The 26,957-nt window shown below is 38.1% G+C and overlaps 1 protein-coding gene across 8 annotated transcripts; it reads left to right on the forward strand.

Moving 5' to 3' along the window:
- Positions 1-23: 23 nt before the first annotated feature.
- Positions 24-26,500, forward strand: ark2n (arkadia (rnf111) N-terminal like PKA signaling regulator 2n). 8 transcript variants are annotated; one of them, XM_077194355.1, is made up of 6 exons: positions 26-229; positions 2,919-3,674; positions 7,670-7,732; positions 13,480-13,557; positions 14,931-15,015; positions 20,685-26,500. In XM_077194355.1, the coding sequence occupies exons 2-6, from the start codon at positions 2,990-2,992 to the stop codon at positions 20,848-20,850; spliced, it is 1,077 nt and encodes a 358-aa protein (XP_077050470.1). In that variant the 5' UTR covers positions 26-229; positions 2,919-2,989; the 3' UTR covers positions 20,851-26,500. The 8 variants fall into 8 exon arrangements, with proteins under 8 accessions (XP_077050467.1, XP_077050471.1, XP_077050470.1 ...); XM_077194359.1 differs by lacking the exon at positions 20,685-26,500 and adding an exon at positions 16,864-17,006; XM_077194353.1 differs by lacking the exons at positions 7,670-7,732; positions 13,480-13,557; positions 20,685-26,500 and adding exons at positions 17,011-17,071; positions 17,286-17,789.
- The last annotated feature ends 457 nt before the right edge of the window (positions 26,501-26,957 follow it).

Below are 26,957 nucleotides of genomic sequence, written 5' to 3' on the forward strand. Positions count from 1 at the left end.
GTCTGTTTTTCACGACGTCATCGCAGCGGAAATGACGCCTACACATTTGTTCCAGCGACGGCTAGTGGGGACATTTTAAATTAGCAAACTGTGCTAAAGCGGTCGAAAAGTCGAGAACACTGCAGTTATTCTATTGCATATCAATTGACTCCATATTTTCCCCATGAATATGGTAGTAGGAGCTTGAGATGTTACAGAGAACACACACATGAGGACAGATTTGAAGCAGGTAAGCTGCTGTCGTCGGTTATTGCCGCGCTCTCAGCTCTGCGCCCTTCCATTTTGAGCATGTAACGTTACTGCAGTTTTGACCCAAACCTGCTCTCACTTGAATTACTCCATGCGTTTATTGATGCATATCTGCATGCGTGCTCTTTTCGCTCAACGTGCAAATGTACCGGTTAACGTGCAGCGTTTGAGCAACTTCCAGACCGAATGTGTTGCATGAACATGTCGCAGGATAAGTGTTTGTGCTGCAGTGTCTAACTTTAGCCTATATATGCATTTGTATGGGTTTTACTTCTTAGTCCTCGTTCTATGATTATTCAAGTGCGGTATTGCGTCCGTTTATTTCACAGTTGCATTGATGCATTCAGTTGAATTGACTTGCATGTACACTCTGTTTTATTAACTGATTCTGTGAAATTTTTAAAAGAAGCATTTATTTTGGTTTACTTGCAAATAAGCCCTTGTAAATCTACGGGCTGTTACATGCGTCATTGCGTGCATGCACTCACTCCGATAGGATCAGAGCGCGCGATATTCGTACATGATGTATTGATGTCTGTCTGATAGAAGCGCGTGAATCGTGTTGCACGCGCGGTTAGTGTTTTAAGTTGGCTCCGCGAACAACAAGTAATGTTATGGAAACTCATAAAAATTACCATGGTAACCACAGCGTTCGCCAAAACACCACATTTGTTGCTGCTGTAATAAATGCTGTCGTAATAAATCTGGGATCTCCTTCAGACGGTGTAAGAAACGTTCTGTTATTTTAATTTTTCCTTTTAATAATTGACATTGGTAATATATCTAATATCATTTTGCTTGTTGTAATTCACGTCCGATGCAGAGATACGACCTGTGGCAGTCAGTGCATGTAAAACACCTGCTTGGAATAACATCATGTTTGGTTGCCAGTAAGAAAATGTCCAACATTGCAAATGCTACTACATTCAATAATGTTACCTAAGGAAAATATTGTTGTTGTTTTTTTATGGCACAACCAAATGTGCACACTATATGGGGAAATTATTATTAGGCAAGTAAAACTTGAATAATTTATGGAGATGGGGGATTTCCTGTTAAAACTTTAACAAAGTTACTTATATATTTCTTTGTTTTATTTTCCTGCTTGATTTAAAAGTCATGAATATTCACCACAAGAAAATGTTTAGTTTTGGATGGATCTGAAAAATGTATTGCAAGTAAAGTGCTCTTTGTGAGGTCCGTCCCCGAAAATGATTTTTAAAATGACAAACCCTGTGTGCAAGCCTGCATACTGTCTGACAGGCCTCTCTAAACATTAGATCGCAGCAAAACAAATTCTCATGGACTTGAAGTTTTGAAACCGGTTTAAAGGGATAGTTCACCCAAAAATGAAAATTCTGTCAGTATTTACTCACCCTCATGTTGTTCCAACCCCGTAAGACCTTCTTCGGAACACGAATTAAGATATTTTTGATGAAATCTGAGAGCTGGATCACTCCTCCATACTAGTCCATAGGCTTCTTGAGGGATTGAAACTTGCCGGCCTCGAAAAGTTATTAAAGACATCGTTGAAATAGTCCAAGTGACTACAGTGGCTCAATATTAAGTTTATCAAGCGACGAGAATACTTTTTGTGCGCAAAAACAAACATAAATAACTTTATTTCAACTATTCATTTGCTTCTCTGTGGGCCTCTAGTCAGTTAACTTAATGTAATAGCGTAGAGCTACGTCACACGTGGGCTCAGTATTGGCCGACGCTGGTCATGTGGGTGATGCGTGTGACGTACAACAACAGAAGCGTACGCTGTTAAACTAGTGAACTGACTCGAGGCCCAGAAAGAAGGAAATGAATAGTTGAAATAGTCGTTATTTTTGTTTGTTTTTCGCACAAAGAGTGTTCTCGTCGTTTGATAAACTTAAGACTGAGCCACTCTAGTCACTTGGACTATTTTAACGATGTCTTTAATAACTTTTCGAGACCGGCAAGTTCAATCCCTCAACAAGCCTATGGACTAGTATGGAGGAATGATCCAGCTCTCAGATTTTATCAAAAATATCTTAATTCGTGTTCCGAAGATGAACAAAGGTCTTACGGGCTTGGAACAACATGAGGGTGAGTAAATACTGACAGAATTTTCATTTTTGGGTGAACTATCCCTTTAAGGCTACGCTGTTGTGAAATGCACCATTGTGCATTGGAGTCAGAGGACATGTAGAAAGGTTGATAAAGCTTCACTGGTGCGTGATAGTTCAGCGTTCTGCCTGCTTAAACACCTGTACCTCAGTGAAACACCTATACCTCAGTGGTTCTTAAATAGTCGAGTCACGTTTATTTAGGAATATAAGTGTTAATATTGCTGCATAATACATCAATTTTGAAAGAAATTCAATTTCAGCTATAAGCACTTCAGAAAACAATAGGCTAGTCATTATTCAGCTCAAGTCAGTTCAGTGTTGATCGTGAGAAACTAAACTAACCGTGTAATCAGATATTTGTTGTTTGTTTTTTGACCAATACTTTGTGTTTTTCTAGAAATCAAGCTGTCAAGAGTTTGGTTCCAGTGCATAATAGTTTTAATCTTTGTTTTATTAAGGCAGTGGATCGTGCCAAACGAACAATATCTATAAAATAGGACAACCATTGCTGTTTTGCCAAAGAATTAGGAGGAAGTCGGCTGTTATTTTGACATACTTGCTGTTTTTCAGGTCAGCCGCCCCTGTTTATCGACTAGCAACTGCCACTTCAGAGACTCCACCCCTGGCCCCGCCCTCCAGAGATGACTGATGCCCAGAAGGCCAACGAGCTCCCTCAATGCTCCACAGAGGGCGGGGCCACAGAGGAGCAGATGCCCCTGAGACCAGAGACCACACCCACCAGCTCTCCAGCTTGTGAAGAGCCAATCAGCTCACAGGGTCCTGACAAACAGCCAACCCCTGGCCTGCTCTCCATGCCCTGCTTATTAAAGGAGCTTCATAGAGACTCCGCCCCCGGGCAGCCACAGGAAACTGATCCGCCCCCGACAGCGGACCAGTCCTGCCCGCGGGAAGACAGCGATTCCTCCGTCTGTCTGCGGTCGCCCTCCTCTTCCGGTCACCTCGGAGACTCTGACACGCTTTCGTCGGCGGAGGAAAAGGCCACGCCCGCCCAGACAGCCGGAAGAAAGTCACGGCGCTCGGATTCTGAGAGCGACACGTCCACCCTCGCAATGGCGGCTAAGAAGAACCGTTGCCAGGAGAAGCAGGCGAACGGACGTGTGCGCGTCAGAGGCCCGCGCAGCCAGCGGCAGAAGCTACGCATGCGACAGCTCCGGCAGAAGCGGGAGGCGGCGGCGAGACGCAAACCCGACGTGCTCCAGGACAGCAGCACCAGCGACAGCGACATCACAGCCCACTCTTCATCATCCTCGCCCCTCACGGCCTCGTCCGACAACGAGGGAGAGACAATCAACTCTCACACACCAGGTAACTGCACAAACACACACAGCATTTTGTCTAGATCAGTGGTTCTCAAAGTATGGGGCGCAAGGATACTGCGGGGGGGCGTTGGAGATCAGCAGAAAAAAACAGCCGTTGCAGCGACGTTCAAGTGCGTGAATAGTGGTCAGCGCTCTGCCTTAATAAAGCGGCATCGAAATTCAATTACACTAAATCGTTCTTTTTTCAGACCGTTGACTAGTCACCGTTGGAACAAGCACATAGAAGTTGCTCGCCGTAGAAAAGCACCTCTTCTGCGGACCGAAACTCAAGCTCTATTGTGAGCGTGCCTCTCCCCTGCTGTGCATGTTCTGGTGAAAAAACCAACAAGAAGCTGAGCTCATGACTGAGGCGCTGTCAAAAGCAGTCATATACGTATTTGCGCTTTTATATATTGTTCATCCAAAGCATGACTGAAATATTCAAATGTTTTTGTTTATTTAAATTAAAAGTTAAGTTCTGTATTATTCTCTCTTACTGTTATATGAAATAATGACATTACAAAATGAAACTATTGCAGGTGTTTTTCATTGCACGTTTTTTTTTTATCTAAAAAATATTTTCCGGTTTCAGATTTTTTTAAAGGTTTAAGGGGGGGTGCAACAAAAAAGTTTGAGAACCACTGGTCTAGAAGATCAGAGCAGACTAGCTGTTGTGTGCTACATGGTAACAGCCTGTCCTGAACAAATCGATTCACTGATGCATCACGATTCGTTAATCCACAAATATTTAATACATTTATTTATTATTTAACAACCAATAAGATTTATGATTAAGTGTTTGACAACCAGTGAAACAATTTTATTTTAATTTTACTATTTGATACAATAAAATTAAATAATCTTTAATTTGCAGTAATAGATTTATTAATAATAATTAGAGATGCACCGATACTAAATTTCTCTGCCGGTATGATAGTTGATTATACAGTATGATGTCTACCGATAGTTTGATTTTCTTAAAGTCCCCCTGTAGTCAATAATTTGATCCCTTAAAACTAATCTTTTATCACCAAAATGACATATTTAAATGTTTTATCCTTGGAAAAAAAATCTTTATGCCTTAAAATAGCTTGAATGTAACTACGTCTTTGCCTCATTTAGTATACGCGGTTCTATGAATATGTAAATTAGCCTCGTCTCCACTCACTCAGAGATCCAGTCGATGACAATCACACATTGACCTGATTGGTTACTTGTGACGTCAGAAACGCCAGTAATTTTAAAAACGCTTTTTAGAGACCGTCTTTGGTTCACCGCAGTTTTAAGGAAACAATACTCAATACTTAGTATATATACTTTAATACTAGCATATTAAAAACACCACATAGATATAAACAACATTAAAAACTTGATTTTCACCACAGAGGGACTATAAAATGTCACGAAACCCCCATTTTATCACTGGTCGTTCACACCTCAGCTTTGAAAAAGACTTAAAAAATTGGCGTGTAAGGCTGTGGCAAAATGGGAGTGTAGAGGGTGGGAAGAGGGGAGACAACCAATAAAACAAACTTGCAACACTAATTATTCAGGCAAATTAATATTAAAATATGAGCGGAGAAAAAACACACAACAGAGTTGGGGGAAAAAGAATAAAGGCATCGCTAATTTTGTGGCCATTCATTTTGGAATTTTTCGTTGCAGCGCTCCACACAGAAACCGCTTAAATATTGTTAGTCAAATTTTCTGTGTTTTTGTGGACATCATCGCGGAGATAGCCTAATGCAAACAATACTTTTGAGCTACTGTAAAGCCCAAATTATACTTCAGCGTCGAACTCACGCCGTACCTATGTAGGCTGTGTGTAGCATGCATACCCTTCGGCGTACCTTGACGTGCACCTTTTCAAAAATGTAACAAGTCAATTCTACGCAGACGCAAGCGCTGTGATTGGTCTGCTAGAACCCCTCCCTCGGGTTTCACATGCTCCCGCTGCATGTGTTATTGCACGTCAACGTGGACGACGCAGAAGTATAAATGAAAACCAACGCGTAGTGTATAGCAAAGAGGCACCGGCGTAGGTCCGACGCAGAAGTATAAATCAGCGTATCCGAACGCAAATCTGAGCAGAGGTGAAGGAGCAGCGCCGAACCAGTCGTCACATTTGAGTTCTCCGCTGTAAGCAGATCTAATGCGTAATACAGCGCTGTGATTGGATTAAGAGTTTTTTCTCATGAATAATATGGAGAAACTGATGACGTAAAAGCATACTCTCCAGCCATGGCAGCCAATTACACTCACTCCATTAACGCATATACCTCACTTTTCGTGACATTAGGTCAACTTTGCTTTAAACCGGAAGAAGGAAATAGCTCACAAAAATGAACCAAAAACAACTTTTCCTTAATAATAAACATATCAAAAATGTCCCTTTAAGGAAAAGAAATCTCTCCCAACTAATGCTGTATATATACAGAGAACCATCTCATATGGTACATTACTATTAAATTAGAGATTGAATTAATTAAATTTAATAATTAGGTTTTTCAGATATAATAATTACTCAAATAAAAACCGAAATGTTTGTGTACATCTCAGTTGCACATAAGGTAGTTTTCATGGGCACTTGTCTTCATGACAAATTTATTCAAGCAAACATATATAATTAACAGTAAATAAGCTAATTTCTAGTGTTTTTTTATAGCTAACTAATGACCTGTGAACACTAGATAACTTTCCTGTGGTAAATGCAACATTAAGTGACATACTGTTCACAAGCTGTTTTATTGACTTATTTCCACGGTTGAAACACTGATTAAAGCGATTACATGAGACATGATACATGCATTTAATCGCCCCCTAATCATCGGCTGTTCTAAAACAATTGGACGATATTGAAAGTAATTGCTTTTATCGGCCGATACAGATTTTTGTCCGATACATTTTTTTGCCGATACCCGGATTTCGGTGCATCCCTAATAATTAATAATAAATGTAACAAAACATTACTTGTCTGGTCAGCTCACTTAATCATATATATGCACACATATACACACACGCTTTGTTTGTGAATGAGATTATTAATTTATTGTTAGTAAATATCATATTGTTATTAATAATAACTACAAAACCACTAGAATTAATGGCTTAGTATTTATTTGTATTTAAAAAAATTGTATCATTGTGTACTATTATTAATAATGATGATAAAAAAAGAAATTATTACTTATCTGACCATTTCATTTAAAGTTAAAACAAAAACAATATGGTGCTAGATATCGATAGACCTCATTTGTACTGATTAGGGTAAAAAAAAAAAAGTGACTTATTTTTACTTCTGTTTGTGGATGAGAGGATATGTATTTTAGTATGTTTTTATGCAAAATCTTTACACAGAATTTTGCAGTGAGTTCTGTAAACTCATTAAAGATTTGCAACTGTGCTGAAAATTGAGATGCATCGAGAATCAGATTGGTTTTGGAATCAGATTGTGACTTTGAATGGAAAGTGAATCGTGAGGTGTCTGAAGATTCCCAGCTCTAGTCCTGAAACGAAAACCTGCAGTGAAGCCATTTTGACATTTCGTTTCTTTCATGCATTGTTTGGTGCATGTTGACTGAATGACAGAATGGTTAAATGTGACCACACACTCTGCAAAAGACTCAATAACACACACATGAAGGATCTTCTACACCGTTCAGGGTGTGTTTTCTGTGCATGCATGTTGAATGACCTCATATGCAAAGCGCCAGGTGAGGAACATTTTTCCCGTATCATAATTCAACAGCGTTGTGACCTTACGCTGACCCCTGTCATTAGTGACCAACCAGAATGACCCACTAAATCTGGCTACTAGTCTTGAAAATCCAAGGTGAATACACAGCAGCTTATTTGTCACCTTTTTGTTAGTTTGATAGTCTGATACTCCTTTTTACCATTGCTGTGGACAAATGTCCAAGCACCAGATATTCACTAAAATAGAAACTGTTCAATGTCATGTTTGCAATGAGATTATAATTCAAGCATATTTATGATCAACAGTGCTGATGCATGACATTCCACCATTTGAACAAATGCAGATTAATTGGAGGGAAATTATACCAGGTATTGGATGAAAGTTTGCATTTTAGAATCTCAAGATTTTCTTTGTGTCTTTTGTCTTTTCATCGTCTCAATATCTGTTGTTTTTGTGTCCTATATCTGGCTCATGTGTGAAATGTCTTTTTTCCTTTCATTAACCCTTAGTTTTCTGGACAGTGTTAATTAGGATATTTATTTTGTCAAAATCACTACAGTCAGGAGCAGTTGCTCATGGGGCCACCAGGGGGCGTATGCCTTTCTTTCTGGGGGGCACACTGTTGGCAAGGCAGTAGTTGAATCTCAGTATAACTGAATGTTTGTTGACCCTAACTTAACTTTGATTATATTATTACTATAGCTCTCTGATTTTATTATTTTAGTAGTATACTTTTATGCATTTTGAAGGCCTGTTTGTTAGCTTCCAGTGTTGACCAGTTTCTTTTTCTATTTTAGCAAAGAAATAATAAAAGCAGGTGCATTTGCAGCAGTTTTAGTATTATTTATACACTAATATATTATTAGCACTTATTTTTATATTTTCTGCTTTCATTATTTGTTTTAATTTTGCTATGTGCTTTTGTCATTCTATTCTTTGCTTTTTTAGTAATTTTATTACTTAAATTTACTTTGCTTCAATTAGTTTGCTTCAAAAGGCAACATGTCATTTAACTATAATATATTTATATACAATATTTTATTTCAATTGACAAACACAATTTTGTTAAAGTTTTAGTTAAAATCTACAATGGTTTGCAGATGCAATGTTTCAACGCCCCCCCAATTTACATATCTGAGCTGTACGTTCGTAGTACGTATTCACGACCTTAAAGTCCCCTTGTAGTCAATCATTTTATCCCTTAAAACTCATCTTTGATCACGAAAATTACATTTAATTTTTTTTTCCTTCATGCCTTAAAATAGCTTGAATTTAACTCTACACTTGGGATGTGACGATATTTTCCATCCGGTTAATCGATGTGTGACAACACCGGTATCACCGGCAGGGGCTTTTAAATCACTAATTTGAAGTCGAAAGTAAATGCGCTCGTCCACACGGGCATTCATAATGGCGAAGAGCAGCACTGTTTTGTTGTTGTGTTTTTCATTAAGAATATCGCTATCTATATATAATTTCGCTAATTAGAGCCAATTCTGAGGCGGATTGCTTGAATGGTGAGCTCATTAGCCTATTATTCTTAATGAAAAACACAACAAAACAGTGCAATGACTAATTTAGCTTAAATAGGCGATTTTACATTTCGCTTTGACACCAAATATTCCGCCATCATCTTGTCAGTCAGCTCCTCACTCTTTTGATTAATGAAATCTGAATCCTGCTGCTGATCTTTGCTGCGACTCTCGTTCATCTCACGATTTATTAAGCAGACGCATTCAGTTTTTAATTGTAGTGTCTGTTCTCTAACTGAACTAAATGATTTTATATAATGTAAAAAAAAAATCATATTGACGGTGGGGAGCGTTGCCGCGGTGGGCAAGTGATATCACAGGTGTTGCTTCTGAACACCGGTTACACTGTCAACACAGACTATCATAGCAAGCCTACTCTACACCCTTGCCTCATTTAGTATACGCTGTTCGATAAATATGCACATGAGCCCCGCCTCCACTCACTCACGCCAGCTCAGAGATCCACTCGTTGACGATCACACATTGACCTGATTGGTTACAAGGTAATTTGTGACGTCAGAAACACCAGCGATTTCAAACCATGTTTTTGAGACTGCAGACTTTTCACTGCAGTTTTGAGGAGAAAATACTCAGCAATGGCGTTCACTTATGAATTTGTACATGGTTTGTCTTAAAGCATAAAAAACACCACGTAGATAGACATAAACAACATTAAAAGCTTGATTTTCACCACAAGGGGACTTTTTTACAGAGTGTGTTTGCTCATACAAGGAATTTTTCTTAGTACTGAAGCTTCCAGTGTACACATACAAATACAACAAGAAACTTAGGTAAAATTTACACGGTTAGGTTTAGTCATGTTAAACATTTTTATAAATAAATAGGTTTATTATGATATAACCCGTGAGGTATGAGATTAATTTTGTGTAATATATTATTTATCCTATTCGTATGAATATCAAAGATCTCTCAGGACAGCATTTAACATCTGTATATCATTAAGAAACTCATTTACTCTGTGATGTATGACTCTAAATCAGCATAATGACAGCAGAAGTTGATTTTGTACGTCCCTATTGGTTACACTTGTTTTTTTCACGCATCAATTCCTGAGGGTGGGTTAAAATGCTGGTTTCTATCTCACTTTGTACTCTTTAAGCCGTTTTTAGTTATGTGACCATTGGTGAACTGTACTCAGAATGCACTGTGAGAGCTGCATGTCTTATTCCCAGCATGCTCGCCGGTGTGCACGCAATAACGCCGCCACTTTCTGCATTCCTGTGTGTCTGACGTCTCTCTCTCGGCACTGCCGTCTGTCTTTAAGCTGGCCATCGCCGAGCCGACGCTTCTGGAGCTTCAGCGCGTGGGCGGGGCCAACTTGGCATGGGCATGGCCAGTGGAAGCCTGGGCGGAGTCTTGGAGGAAGCTCTTACGCGATTCGCCGCTATGCAGAGACAGACCGAGGAGCGCTTTCGCGTGTGGATGGACAGACTGACCCGCATGCACTCGGACGATGACCTTTCATCTAGTGAAAATCCGGAAGGGCGGAGCCACGTTAGCTCATTTCTGCCATCATCAGAGTCGCAGGAAACGCTGGCGGCCTATCAAATGGCCCGACTCAGCGCCATCACGGTTCCTCCTCCTTCTCAGACTGCCGGTCTCAATGGAAACGTGGAGCCATCTGAACCTAATGTTTAAAGACGCAAAACAACTGTCCCAACTCTATTTGACCGCTGAAGTGGAGGCTTGGGACAATGCACAAACTTTCTCTTCATCTCTCATTAACCCTCTACTCATTTTTCTTCATCTTCATTCTGTCTTCTACATCTCTCCTTCTCTATTAAAGCATCAGTTCACCCAAAAAATCAACATTTACTAATTCTCATGTTATTCCAAACCTATTTGGCTTTCTTGCATGGAACACAAAATGTGAATTTGAGGAATATCATGATTCTTTTCCATTTAATGAAGGTGAACAGTGTTTTTGTCCTTCTTGGAGGTTGACATGCTTAGTCTGCATTGACTTTTGTCAATGTAATAAAGTTTCCACTTTTGTGTTCAATGGAAGTAATTGTCTTATGGGTTTGGAACGACACGAGGGTAAGTAAATAATGAAAGAATTGTATTCCTTTTTTTGGTAAACTGTTTCTTTAACTTCACCTGACCTTCTGCTATTAACTTTTCTGTTTTATATTCGCATCTCAGGGCTGCCCTCCACAGTCAGTGCCTTTGTGATCTCATGTCTTTGGGAGAGCCAGATTCTCCCATTCACCTGGAGATTAATCATTTTAAAGAATCCTTTTTTTCTTGGCCATATTGTGACCGAAAGACGTTTGTTCCCATAGAGACTTCTAAAGTTTTGCCACAACTGCCATATGTATTTTTGTCTTCATCTGAAACACCTGGGCTGGCATGTCTACCAAAGAACTGTTGTTTGCATTGTGGATTGTTTTCGGTTCTTATTTAATCGCTTCCTCCAAAGCGGAAAATGCATGACGTAAGCTGACAACGGAGAGCTGTAATGTAATGACAGCCTATACCTTGGTTTTTGTGGTGAATACTAACCTAGGACAAACACTATGGAGAAAGTCACATGCAATAAACAGGGGTGATTCTACTACTCGACATAATGTCTAAAGCAAGGGATATTGATCACTTATATGTATCTATTTATGGTAGATTTTCACAAAATCATGTCAGAGTCCTATTTTACCCCAAATTTGCATAAAACAGTGTAGCCTATATATAGAAGCATTAAGATTTGATGCATTTCTAAATTATTTTCATGACAATTATGCACATTTCCTCTGATTCTCATTACTGAAAGTAGAACAACCAGATGCATTAGTTTCATTGTTGCTTATTATATTTTCATTACTGTAATATCCTATAATACAATAATTTTTGTTTGCGTCACAACAAATACTGATATATAAATACTTAACTTAAAATTAAATTATTAATATAACAATTTTGTTACACTGACTGATATTTTCTTTCCTCAAAATGTACTTAATTGTCATTAAATTAATGTTACAATGCCAAAATTCTTAATATGCATATAAATAGGTTTAATTTGACTGAAAAATATAATTTCAGTTTTTCTGGGTTCAAATATGAGCTGGACATGTTCTTGACTTTTTTTTTGTGTGATTCGCCCAACATGTGCTTCCTACACACTAATACAAACACACAGTCAATGTTTACTGTAGTTACTGACTCACAGGAGGACTTGAAAGCTGTTTGCTGTACTGCTTTACTTTATAGAGTATCTGAAGGAGATTGTTTACGTTTTTATGTCTTTATGGGTAATAACCAGCTGCCTAAGTTTAGTGTCAATGTTTTAGATGGAGGACAGAATTTCCTCCACATAATTGCTAGAAACTAAGAAATTAGTAACCAGAGATAGATGTCTTTATTTGTTACAAATATTTTTTTCTTTATCATTGCATTATTAATAATGTCATAACTACTGCCTCACCAAACGTAAAAGTGTGCCAGGCGACGTTCGTTTGTGTTTTCATGTCTATGTAACACATTGACGTGTAATAATCTGCTCTGTCATTAGCTGGGAAATAAATATACAAGTATTTTACCAGCATTCCATCTGTTTTACCTTACCTTATTATCCAGTTATTTTAGAATTAATGTCCATGTACTGCCTTTGGGGCGTGCTATCAATTATCACAGAATATAATTTTACAAAAAAAAAAGTTGACTAAAGAATTTGTGTGAAGGCCCGTTCACACCAAAAACGATAACTATAAAGAAAACTATATTATTCGCGTCCACGCCAGCAGACGGCATCGTTCTGTTTATTCTAAGCACGCGCTGCAGTTTTGTAGTCTGTCACTTTAAATGCTCAAGCTCTTTAAAGCTGGATGGATTCTGATTGGCTGTCATTGTTTTTATCGTTCATTAGCTGGAGAAAAATCTTCTGAAATCTATGCAAACGATATCGTTCATCTCTGCCGTTATAGTTGTGTGAACTGCTGTTCTTTTATATTTAGAAAAATCTTTAGAACTGTAACTTGATATAATTTATCATTGTAGTTATTGTCCTTTGTGTGGATGGTCCTTTAGTCTTTTAAAAGTGCAAAAATATATTATCATATTAATTAAATGCAGCCCAAAAAATACTTTAAATATACATACTTTAAACAAAAGTCTTTTTAAAACAGAAAAATTACCCTATTTACTTGAATAAAAAAGGTATTTTTGTAATCTTCACAAGTCCTTCAATCATACATTTTCATTGCCAAATATATACTTTCTCTCTGAAAATATGTTGCATTACGGAATAAAAAGCATTGTGAGCAGTTTTATGTTTACTTTAAAAAGTGAGATTAATCTTTCTGCTTTTTACACCTGTTTGCTCACTAAAATTAATAGTGAGGAAATATAATTATCTGTGTTCATCAACAGCATGCTACAAATGCAGTTTAAACATAAAGCCAAAACACATTTTGCAAAACATTCAGTGTCTCACCAATTTATTATGACCTGCGTTTGGAAGAAGATTTTCAACAGGAACCATTTAGACTAATAAAATTCAAAGCTGAATTATGAACATAAAAATATAGCTGTGAATCTTCTGAACAGTGTGTGTGATTGTGTTGCAGTGGGTCCTGCAGTGGTTGGCCACTATGATATTTCAGACACTCACTCCGAGCAGGAACAACAGTTGCAATCGCTCTCAGGTTCGTTTCCACCGCTACTCGGCAGTCTGACTGTACGTTCGTACATATTGGCTGTGTCTCAATTCGCATGCCAATATTAGATTCATAGTGTTTAAAGTATTTTAGTGTGCATCGATACTGTTTTTAGACCCAACCACGATCCCTTGCACTGCAGAAATGGGAAGTAACTACAGTAGTTTTATTTTTAGGAATGTGGTTTCCCCCCCCCCCCCCCCCCCCCGTGAATTAGAAGTATTCAACAGACAAATAATCTATTTTTTTTTGACAAAATAACTTATTACACTACCCTCTAAGTCTCTTCTGCTCACGGAGGCTGCAGTTATTTGATCATAAATACAGTAAAAACTGCAATTAAATATTGTTTTCAATTTAAAATAATGGTTTTCTATTTGAATATACTCTAAAATATAATTTATTTCAGAATAAATTAAGCTGAAAAATTTTAAGCAGCACAACAGTTTCTAACATTGATAGTTACTGAGTATCAAATCAGTATATTAGAATGATTTCTGAAAGATCATGTGACACTGAAGACTGGAGTAATGATGCTGAAAATTCTGCTTTGATCGCAGGATTAAATAATATCTTAAAGTATATTAAAATACAAAAACATTATTTTAAATTGTAATAATTCACAATGTTGCTTATTTTTCTGTATTTTTGATCTAATAAATGCAAGCTTGATAGCAAAAACATTAAAAATAGTAATGTCTCCAAACTTTTGACCAGTACTGTATACATTTCAAAAGCATTCTGTGACATCAGCGGAATTTTCAGTGTCCCATGAACCTTCAGAAATCATTCTAATATGCTGATTTGCTGCTCAAGAAACATTTATAAATATTGAAAACTGTTGTGCTGCTTCACATTTTTATGGAAACAACATTTATTTGAAACCGAACCTTTTTAAAACACTTTAAATGTCTGTACTCTAACTTTTGATCCATTTAATGCATTCTTGCTAAATTAAAGTATTAATATCTTTTCTTTTTCTTTTTTTTAAATCATACCCAAACTTTTGAACGGTATTGGAAGTTCCCAGTCAGGCTCTAAAACCAATCATGTTTTGTCATTTAAACGTTGCCTTTAAGTACTTTTATTATGAGAATTGTGATGCAGCCATTTCCTCGATGACGTGCCTCATTTTTTGGTGAGATTAAGTGTTGACCTTAACTACAGGATATTTTGTGTTAGATTATCAAATGAAGTGTATCCCTTTGAAATCTAGATAGTATGTCAGGCGTCTGATTTCTGTTGAAGGGCATTTGTGTGTTGCATCAGATTCACTTATATTTAATTAAGGATGGCAGTGAATGTTGAAACAAAAGGTTTTTTTGGTAGAATTTGCTGAATGAGGTCTGTTGTGTTTCTAGGTGCCGTAGAAGCCCAGCCATCTCAGGTGAGTTTGGCGTCCACAGACAGTGAAGTGGAGATCGTTGGAGTTCAAGAGAATGCCAAGTGAGTCGATCCTCATCCAATTCATTCAGTAGTCATTTAATAGTAATGTTCTTATGCTTACTATGTAGGCAAGATTATGGATATCATATTTTACCCCTAAATAAAAATTTGCATTACTGTAAATTGGTTCCTCCGGCTACTTCACGTGTGTCTGGTGTGGGTGTTAGTTGTAATTAGTAAATGTTTAAGCAGAGGTTAGTTGTCACAACGAGTGAGAAAGACATTAAGACGCTAAATCTCCAACCTATGGGGAATCGCTTGTTACAAAAAAAAAAAGACACAATTTGAGATTGTGAAAGAGATGGTGGTTTTATTACTCAACAGGTCAGTAAGGTATTTTATTGAATTGATAAATTGCCAAATGTAGCTCTCTTAACAGATTTCATTGTAAAGCATCATCTATTTTGAAGGGTCATATTCATCCACAGTCACACAGTGCCGAAGCACAACCAAAAACAATATTCTTCTGCAAAATGCATGCAGTTTTTTTTTAAACACTAGAGGGCCAAAAGTTACACAGTGTACTTTTAACTACTTTTAAACAGCATTTTCAACAACATTTCTTGTAGGATTGTCCCCTGTCAAAAAGTTTGAGGTTTCTTGGTTTTGACATCAGGTGATTCCCCAGATCAACGATTGCCTTTCTATATTAAAAGCAGCCATCTAGATGACAAGCAACTACTGCATCAGCATACGCCATACAGTTTAGCATCCGGGTCTTCTTTCGGTTTACGGATGTGACGTAACCATATAAAGATTAATAATCTCAAACTGACATTTCAAAAATTATAAATTATAAATCATTTTTCTAAGCTTACTATTGTGAATCTGGGTTTTAATTTGATTTTATTAGACAAAAATTAGGGAAATACATTGTTTCCATTGTGGTCCTTGATGTAAAGAACAAACTGTATTGTATATTTTAAATACAAAATTGCAATAAATGTCCACATTGTACACATGTACAATCACAATTAAACACGCACATAAACTAATACAAATTCTTACTAAAACAACCAATCTAAGAACAAACTTTTAACTTTAATACTAAAGCTATGGTAGGGAGGGAGATCGTCTTGAACACTGATTATTTACTTTCTCAGTAACTTAATAATCTAGATTCATGTTCATTTCTTCATATAACATAACATACAATACAAAATTCTTTTAACATTTCAAGTTGTATAAATTTGCTGTGTATTTGGAAGGAACATGACTTAAAAATGATCCATAGTTTTATAAATAAACATTAACCCAGTTTCATAAATGGTGCAAAAATTGATGGTAAGTTCGTGATACCTAATGCACTAATTAATGTTTACAAATTAAGCCTCATTGTAAAGTGTAACTGGATTGTTTTGGATTAGGACCAGGGCTTGACATAAACTTTTTTGCTCACCAGCCACTGTGGCTTGTGGTTTTCCAAAGTTATTAGCCACACAGCATTTTCACTGGCCACAATTTTGACATTGTTGTTACCATAAGGAAAACTGCCATTTAGTATATCATCTCATAATTTGGCTGCAGTAATATACTTTCTGTCACTTTAAGACCTGACGCACGGATCCATTGTACTGTTACACATGCTTTTTCTTTCTCAACTGTTTGTTCACTTACAACATAACTGACTTGGTTTACATGAATATTTGCCAAGAACGGGATTTTGCCGTTCATTCCATCACATTATCATTTGTGCGAAAGAGGTGAATTGAGCGTTTGCAGCGATACGCGCGAGTAATTTTATTTGGTGCTTTTTGTGCATTCACGCGTTTGAAGCAAATTCGCGTCTGACACCAGAGTTGAAAAATCTGAACTTTGGGGTCTGTTCGCGCCGCGTTAACCAATCAGGAGCCTGCTTGCGGCTGTCACGTGGTGAATTGATGCGATAAATGGGGGCAGACCCTTCTGGAATCGCTTATTCAACATGGAAGAACAACTGATATTGGCAGTGAGCAGTCATGCGGAGCTATATGACACAAGTTCATATTTCTACAGAGACCGGAAAATAAAAAGGATCTCGCTTGGAAGAATGTCAGTGAGGAGACTGGGCAACCTGGTAAGTTGTAAATACACATAACACTTTTGAGTCACGTTATCGACCCTGCTGTCTATGTCACTCACACAGGCACAGATATTATTCTCCCAATATCTAGACAATTTTTTATTTCAATTAAATTTTTAAACCTTTACTGTGAACATGAAAATAAAGTATCATCTTTCTGCCTTCTCAGTGCACTGTGTGTTGTATTTTGTATTTCACTGGCCAACAGAGGAGGAGAGCCCCCCGGCGGCCCCGTGAGTGGTTCCAGGATGGTCCGTCGGAGGTGGAGAAAGCGCTGATGGAGCTCCTCGGGCGACCTCCGGCACGACCTCCAGCCCCACCACCAAAGTCCTCTGATGAGCACTTCCTCCTCAGCCTTCTGCCTTTTCTGCAGAGCATGCCGCCTCATACAAAAGAAAGCATAAAATTTCAAATTTACAAATTGGCAATGGATAACAGCACCATGGTGCTAAATTTGGAGCAGTTGGACCCCACCCCACAGTAGGCTTTACAAAAAACAAAAAAACAGAGGCAGCAGGCTCTCCAGGAAACGCAGAATGCCCTCGTTCCTCTCCTCCTACATGTTGTTCCCTGCGGCTCTTCCACCTTCCAAGCGAGGTCCTTTTTATTCCTGTCTCTGTATGTAAATAGTTTGTACATATAGTACATTTTTCAGTTCATAATGTTATTTTACATGTTTGGCCTCAATAAATTATTTTGTAATATGACTAAATGCCTGGTGTGGTTCTAATGCACAACCAAGTAAATATTTTATCACATAACTTGATTTCAATATATGAGACATATTTATTTTGTACTGAATGCTATTTATTCCATATCTAAATCTAGATTATAACATTATTATTCTAATGTAAAGACAGCCAACATACTTTAGTGTATAAGAACAAAGTTTGTGTCTGTACAGTGTTGTGTGAGAAAAATACACACAGAACAGTTTACTTACTTTTGGAGGCTGGCTCCATTTATCATCAAAACAAAAATAAATTACAGATTATTTTACAGTAATAACCTGAACAAAGAAATGGCACAGACCTATAGAATTATTCAGAACATCAAAGAAGGATAGTCATGCTCTTTATAGGTTTGTGGGTGGCTCTTAAAAGAGCCGTTGTGGGGAAGTCATGAGGAGGACTTCAAACGTTACTCACTCGGCTGCCATGTTACTGCTCCCTCCGCCAAGAAGTGTGCCATGAAGACATCCCTCACCCGGAGTGCCTCTCTGAGTTGTTTGCTGCAACATGACCCAGACCTGGCAGTGGCTCCTCTCCAGCATGTCCCACACCCCTCACAGCAGGTCCTCTCTCCCCTCCGAACACCTCAGAAAGTTGTGGAGAACACACGTCGCCTTCCCACAGTTCTCCGCAACTTCAGGGTGGACCTCGAGGAGGCGGCGGTACATCCTCCACTGTGAGGAGAGGATGCCAAAGGCGTTCCACCACCAGCCGGGCTCTGGAGAGACAGTAATTGAAAACACGCCTCTCTGGAGAAAGGGTGCGTCCAGAGAAGGGCTGCATGAGGTTCCTCCGCAGCGGGAACGCCTCATCAGCCACAAAGACATGGGGCTGGGGTCCTCTTTCGTCAGCACCAGGTAGAGGCTGGTCAGGAGGCAGATGAAGTGTGCCAGCCCGAAGAGCCTGTCCAAAGGCGGCGTAAGCCAGAATCCCATCATCGCTGGTCCTGCCGTACCCCGGGAAGCGATACTTCGCATCCACAACTGCAATAAGAACGATGTAGAAGGTTCCCTTAGAATTGTGGAACTGGGATCCTGAGTTGGGGGGTGCCTTGATCGCCACGTGCTTCCCATCCACCTGCTCCACAGCAGAGGGGGAAGTTCCACCGCTTTTGAATCCCTCTGCAATGGACCCCCAGTCATCGGTGGTGGGCACAGCCGTGTAGTCCTCCACAAGGCAGTCCCAGATAGCAGTCACTACCTGGGGGACGATCTGGCACACCATGGAGACACCAACCCTGTAGCTTGAGGCTATGGTCCTGAATGAGTCCCCAGTGGCAAGAAACCTAGATAACATTGTTATAAATATTAAGTACACTTGTAGTTACATATTCAACTATATACAATAATCAGTCTGTTTTACTTAAATGTACCATATTTGTTTTTTTGCTAGCAATTTTACAAACTTTTGAATATCCAAAACAAAAGGGTATGGTGTATTAAAATTACTAGTGGACCAATAATCAAGCAATACATATTGCTTACAGATAGAGACATGCCAGTATCACGTCTGCCAAGAGAATATTATATTTTTTAGGTTATAGCAGTTAACTGCAATAGTACCACTATATTGAAGGACAATTGATTATGACAACAGGGTCTAAACCAGGACTAAAGTTGGTCTAAACCAGGACTCAGGGTTCAACCACGATTATACCAGAACAAAATCAGGTCTAAGTGAAACTAAATCAGGACTTAAAATACAAAGACCCCCCGAGTATCACTAGAAAGAGCACCAACAGTGGTTTACGTACTACAGTTTGAGAAACATTGATAGCATATCGTATATTAGCATATATTTAATATACTCTATTTCAAATTTCATATACATTTACTATACATTTCATATACATTTACGACAGGCGCTCCGCAGCTGGGATAGACCGCCTGTAGTTGGTGTCCTGGAGGGTGATCCTCACTCCGATACGGGACAACAGGTCATCAAACTGTGCACGGGACAGGTTGGAAGTACCGCTGAAAGCGGCTGTCATCCAGGCGCAACTCCTGGAGCAAGTGGTGAAACTCGCCAAACTGGGTACGCCTCCGGAGGGTCTGGTGGACCCAAGTACGGCGACAATGATCCCTACGCCGCTGTTCAGCTCTCCAGAGCAAATACAGACAACCGCCAAGCACTTGCCCCTCCCACAAGAATTGAATTTCGCCTCGAACGTGCATATATTTTGCTCCAAACGCTCGCTTTTTGAGTGGATTCAATGTTCGACGCGAACTAGACGCGATAGAAGCGAATTTGACGCTCAATTCGCGTTCGGTGTGAACTCGGCATAAGACCTGACGCACGGATCCATTGTATTGTTACACATGCTTTTTCTTTCTCAACTGTTTATGTTCACTTAAAACATAACTGACTGTGTTTATGGGAATACTTGCCAAGAACGGCATTTTGACGTTTTATATTTTTTATGACGGCATAGTGCAATAAGTGCAATAAGCAGCAAAACAAAAAAAACTAAATTTAGTATTGAGAGACAACCTTAAGTGTCGCACTATGGGTGTGAGCACAAAATATGCGGAAACTAGTAAAATTAAGCGCAAAAAGCACAATCCCCGCTGAAATTCAAGCCCTGTAACATCAGCAATTTTCATCCGGAGCAAATGAGTGAGAAAATCAATATTGGACTTACTTTATTATTTCAGATACATCATATATAAAATTTAACGCACCAAAGTGGCTAGTAGTAGTGACTGCGTTACACGCCACTGATGAAATCCACCCGCATTTGGAGGGTTGGCGGGTGTTCATGTCAAGCCCTGATTAGAATATTTTATTTCAACATATTTCTAAAGTCACTTAATTTTTGTTGCTTTGAAATATGATATTTTTGTGACCATTTTAATGTTTTTGTAATGTTATTTCAGCGTTGTCTCAAGGTTTCCTCACGGTGGAGTGATCCAGTCACTTTCTTCCTGGAAGCAAAGAGCTCCGCCGGCGTGGACGTCAGTCTCTGCGCAGTCAGGCTGGGTTCCTCCCCCTGAGGTGGTGGACCTCACGCTGGACGAAGACCGGCATAGATACCTGCTGTGATCACACACACGCATACACATACATGCTTAGATACACACACTCATATACATGTGACTGGTGGGCTGAGTGACTCAAACCAAAATGAACTTTGACTGTTGAATCTACCAACACAGAATAATGTTTTCATTAAATGAAAAACTCTTCAATCTTACTGTTCAATGCTTTCTTCTGATACACTTTGATATGCCTGATTAATTATTTTATACTGGGATTGTAATGTCAGTAAATGACACCGGGCTGGTAATGGTTAGCGAGTGCATACTGTACCAAGGCCTCCCCTCGATAGAGTCAGGTATGAAAGCTATTGGCCTGAAATACTTATTACAATCTTAAAAATAAAATATGGGACTTCCTTAAAGAAAATAATATACTGAATGTAAAAGGGTGAATCTCACAAAAACTGGTTGTATTTCACTTCAAAATCAAGAATATAGAATGATAGAATATTAGAATTCTTTGTTTTAAGATTATTTAGCTTAAAACAGACTTTTTTAGAAGTATTAAGATTTTTGAATTGTGCTATTGTAATTTTGAAAAATACTGTAATTTAAACAAATATTTGAATTGTTGCACTGTCTTTGTTGATTTGTTTAACAAAGCTTTCAATTACGTTTACTGTAATACAAGAATCTTTATTGAAAATACTGGGAGTTACAATAAACTCTAAAGTAAAACATGGATTTTAGGGTAATTTTGGGGTAAAAGTGTTGCAAAATTATAAAAATGTCAATGGTTCTAAAAATAGGCTTCTTTTTCTTTAGGGAAAATATCATTTCTTGTTTGTTTTTTCTTTAGATTTTGAGGTGAAATAACACCTGAAAGTGTTTCTGTGGGATTCAGCCAACAAATTGAATTCCTCATCAAACCTCAGTCATTTCATCATGGCAAATCAGGGATGCCTTGCTTTCTCAGATCCTCAAATTTCAACGTCGTCTTTTGAGTCACTTTGCCCTACTGAAAAAACACCTACACTTACATGATCCTGCTGATGGCCTCAGGAGTCGCTTGCTTGAACCACCCCAGCTACTGTTATTGTGATGTAACTTCCTGTTAGCTGCTGAAGAGCTGTTAGTCGAGACATAACCACAAACCTGCTGGTCTTACTCTCACCGGAGCAAATGCCCCACTGCTCTGCGTGCGTGAGATTGTGTGTGTTCACTGTCAAACATTTGATGCTGCTGTGTGGGGAAAAGCCTTGTAGTGCGTTTTCCTCACTCGACACTGCGTTCAAAATACGTTTGCGTCCGTGCGAGTGTGTGTGTGTGTGTATCCTGAGCATAACAGTTTTTCAGTTGTCATAGAAGCAGGCCCTTGCTTTTATTATGCCAATGGAACTTATTCAAACACTCTACTGGATAAAAGTTTGGAATCATTATGATTTTTCTACTCTTTTCAGTCTCTTCTACTCACCAAGGCTGAAGTTATTTGATCAAAAATATAGTATACAGTAATATTGTGGAATATTACAATTTAAAACAACTGTTTTCTATGTGAATATGTAGTCAAATGTAATTTATTTAATCCTGTGATCAAAGCTGAATTTTCAGCATCATTACTCCAGACTTCAGTGTCACATGATCCTTCAGAAATCATTCTAATATGATGATTTGCTGCAAGAAACATTTTGCATTATCAATGTTGTTTCATTATCAAAACAGTTTTTGCTATGTAATATTTTGGTGGAAATACTAAATTAGCATATCTGCATGATTTGAAGATTGGAGTAATGATGTAAAAATGCAGCTTTGATCACATATATAAATTAAATTTTTGCAATATATTCAAATAGAAACCAATTGTTTTAAATTGTAATAATATTTCACAAAAATTACAGTTTTCACTGTATTTTTGATCAAATAAACGCAGCCTTGCTGAGCAGAAGAGACTTCTTTCAAAAACATTTAAAAAATCTTAATGATTCCAAACTTTTGACTGGTATTCTTTACACTTGTGAATACAATCAGTTTGTGATGAGAAAAAAAAAACTAGGTTTTGTTTTCTAAATGGGGTCTAATTTGCATATAGACTTTTTAAGCAATTTAACCACAACTTAGTTTTATATACATGTTTCTATGGTTGCATCACAATATCCCAGACACCACTGAAACTATTTATTGATATTTTCTGTGTTTTACTTGATGTTACGTATATTAATCATTTGTTCGAAGAGCAATATGAATATGCATCTCCAAAACTGCATATTAAAGGGATAGTTCGCCCTATAAATGAAACCAGTCATGTATCCACCCTCATGTCTTTTTTAAAACCATATGACTTTTATTTCTGCCTTGTAACACAAAAGGTGATTTGAAGAATGTTAATGCTGATCGTTTCCATAAAATGAAGCAAATCTGACAACAGAGCTGCTTAAAAGTGGTCCATATGCAGCACACAAGTCATATGCACCACTTTTATGGTGCTTTATTGGAGAATGAAAGTCTTTATGCTTTGTAAAAGAGCAGTGTGAACATCCTTCAAAACATCTACTTTTGTGTTCCTCCAAAGAAAGTTATGTAGGTTTAGAATAACATTAGGGTGAGTTAATGACGACAAACATACATTTATGGGTGTGCTGTTGATTTAAGTTTGAGTCTTGGCAATATATTCAGTCTGTATAACATCAAATGTTTCCTTTTGTTTCTCTTCCTCACGATTGTTACTTGTCAGACCACTGTGTGTGAGGAGCACTCGCTACCTGAATGTGAATTATTCTGCTTCTTACAGCTTGTGTATTGATATTTCAGAGGCAGGTTTTGAAGCCATGCTGGTGGCCATTTTGGCTCTCTTAAGCCCAATTTATACTTCTGCGTCGAACTTACGCCGTAGCTACGCCGTAGGCTGTGCGTAGCGCGTGTACCCTTCGGCGTACCCTGACGTGCACCTCTCCAAAAATGTAACAACGCGTCAATTCTACGCGGATGCAAGCGCTGTGATTGGTCTGCTCAAACCGCTTCCTCGGGTTTCACATGCTCCCTCTGCGTGCGTCAACGCAGAAAACGACGCAGGAGTATAAATTAAAACCAAAGCGTAGGCTACGGCGTAGAGGCTCCGGCGTAGGTCCGACGCAGAAGTATAAATCAGCCTTTAGCCCCGCCTTAAACTGTGACCCGCCCCTCTAAGAGTTTGATTGGACCTTTACCTCTGTCAATCATGACAGCTGCTTGTGAATAAGTGCTTCTCGAGAAAGGGAAAATGTAGTTCCAGAATTTAAAAAGTATATTTCACCTAAAAATGATCATCACTTGCACTCATGTCGTTTAAAATTAGTTTTGTTCTGTAAAAACGTGAAAAAGATGCTTGGTACAATGTTTATGCAGCTCTTTTTTCATACAGTGAAAGTGAATGGAGATGGGCGCTGTCGAAAACCAACATAAACCTAGTTCTCTGAAGCCATGAAGCACTATTAAAATATATGCATATGACTTGTGTGCTACACTGTGAAAAATAATTTTTCAAAGGTGTAAATTAAACGGTAATTTGAGTAGGTTTTACATGAAAATATGGTTACATTTTATTTGGTAACGCTTTATTTTACAGTGTCTGTTACACACGTTATATGTAGTTACTATAGTAACAACAGTAAATCATGCATAATTACAAGTAATTAACCTAAATTAAACCATAACTGTAGCTATTTACAGTACATGTAGTTAATGATTATTACTCAGTACTTAAATGTACAATTACACTGTAACACGGACACCTTAAATTAGTGTAACCCTTTATTTTAAAGTGACGTAGTTACATTTTACTTAAGCACTGAGTAATATTAATAAACTACTTGTATTTACTATAGTTACAGTTAGGGTTAGTTGTAATTATGCATATTTACTGTTATTACTATAGTAAGTACATGTAGTAACATGTAACTATACGTCACCTTGAATAGTATTACCAAAAATTACGACAAAATGTCACGTTCGTTTTCAATTCAATGTGTTGCTTGCAATTGTTTGAAATTTACAAGCAAAATCTACACCATTTACTTTGGAAGAGCTGCGTGAACATTCTGCAAATGACATTTAATTTGTGATTGAACTGTTCCTTTAAGATGCATCCCTCCAAGCAAATTCCTTTTCAAACTCTCTGACATTGTTTTCTCTGACTTCAAAAGTGAAGGCAGTTGCTGGATCCCAGCTGTTGTCTCATGTTCAGGCTGTTTTTGTGAAGGAGAGGAAGCTTTCAGAGTTAAAAGTGGGCACATCTGTCACCAGTGACTGTGGACACTGCGATACCCAGATTGTGTTATATCTTCTCTTCCTGTGATAGCAAAAAGCACAGAGATGTTCCTACACCCTCCAGGATGAAAGAGATAGATGTGGAGCTGATGCTTTAAAGGGATAGTTTACTCTGAATTAAAAAGGATCAGTTACTAACTCTCATGGCGTTCTACACCCGTTTGACTGACTTCTCTGGGACACAAAATATGATTAGCAGAATGTTCCTCTGCTCTTTACCAAGTCAGTGGGGACGGATGCTGTCCATGTCCAAAAGGGACTCAAAAAAGCGCCTTTAAACTAGTTTATGCATCCTGTGCACTATATATTTCAAATCTTTTGAAGACGTACTATAGCTTTATATGAAGAACAGGCCTATTTACAATACCATTCAAAAGTTTTGGGTCAGTACAATTTTTTCTCAGCAAGGACATGTTAAATTGATAAGAAGTGACATTACGGGCATTTATATGTTATTTGTAAAATATGAAGCAGCACAACTTTTCTCAAAATTGATAATGATAAGAAATGTTTCTTGATCAGCATATTAGAAGGATTTCTGAAGGATCGTATGACACTGAAGACTTGAGTAATAAATAAATTACATTTTAACATGTTCAAATAGAAAACGGTTATTTTAAATTGTAGTAATATTTGATAATATTACTGTTTTCCTGTATTTTTAATCAAACTAATGCAGGCTCAGCCTTATGGAGCAAAAAACATCGTACGTAGTGTATTTCGTTTCATTTCGGTTATGAGACGAAGAACTAATGGCTTCAGAAAACTTGGTGTTTTAGAGCTCAACAGCATCTGTCCCCCAATAACTTTCATTGTAAGGAAAACAACATTGAGATTCTACAAATGTCTTCCATGGATGATTCATACGGGTTTGGAACCACATGTAGATGAGTAAAATATGACATTTGGCATATTCCTTTGCCATTGTGAAATGTTCTCTCCCACACACACACACACACACACCAGCATATCCGGCTCTTTAGTTAAGCACTTTTAAATGTTACGTTTCAGATTTCAGTTCTAAAGGAGTTCTAAAGCCTCCATTATGACGTCATCATCCTCTCCTGCGTTTTGTCTTGTGTTTCCTGCCGGAATATTTTGTAGTGTAATAGAGATTTAAGCGTCCTAAAACAGCAATAATCCTGAGAACAGAGGGACGGTCCGATGTGGCTGAACTTGATGTAAGCCACGTATGGGTTGTTCAGTAGATTTCCACTGCGTTTGAAAAACACTTTCCCTTTATTTAATTGTGCTACTCTGTTTTGGTTCATTTCATTTCGTCAGTATTTTCAATTAATAGCAAAAGAGTGTTAATATTTTTTTGCTTCCGCAAGTCTTTCTTCCTTTAAACGTTTATGTAGAATAAAATGAAACTATTTTAAGATAAATAAATAGAGATATTTAAAGAGTAACATTGTGCGTGTGTGTTTTCATTTATTAAAAATAGTTAACAAAGTTATATAAAACAGACTCCAGTGTGGGAAAGCAGCCTGTGACCTCTGACCTCCGGGGGTCACAGCTAGGCAGCTGCCACAAGAGGGTCTGTTCATCCCTAATGACAAAGAAATAGGAGTTCCTCTCATACAGACTCCCGCAGCTGTATGCTAATGTCAGCTCAGTCTGCTGGCTTTACATCAGAAAAAGTTTTGTGCTATGAATTCAGTTCTGCCATTTATAGCCGAGACATTAAAAGAGACTTAATCCAGTCAATATAACTGTTTTAGGCCAAAAAACATTTAAATATAGATATCGGCATTATTTGATCAAAAATGCAGTCAAAACAGTAATATCGTGATATTATCAAGCGATGAGGATATGTTTGCAGAGCTCTGGAATTCTCTGTCTTCGTGTCAACAGGTAAAGTCATCC

Source organism: Siphateles boraxobius, unplaced genomic scaffold (genome assembly GCF_051911475.1).
Source record: "Siphateles boraxobius isolate OS27281-9 unplaced genomic scaffold, OSU_SipBor_1 11, whole genome shotgun sequence".
Taxonomy (NCBI): Eukaryota; Metazoa; Chordata; class Actinopteri; order Cypriniformes; family Leuciscidae; genus Siphateles; species Siphateles boraxobius.

Excerpts from the sequence above, each read along its gene's own strand:
- ark2n (XM_077194352.1), top strand. The coding sequence starts at position 2,990 with ATGACTGATGCCCAGAAGGCCAACGAGCTCCCTCAATGCTCCACAGAG. Across the intron at positions 3,675-7,669 it reads AATCAACTCTCACACACCAG|TGCTGATGCATGACATTCCA; the intron begins GTAACTGCACAA and ends TATGATCAACAG. Across the intron at positions 7,733-10,181 it reads TTGGAGGGAAATTATACCAG|CTGGCCATCGCCGAGCCGAC; the intron begins GTATTGGATGAA and ends TCTGTCTTTAAG.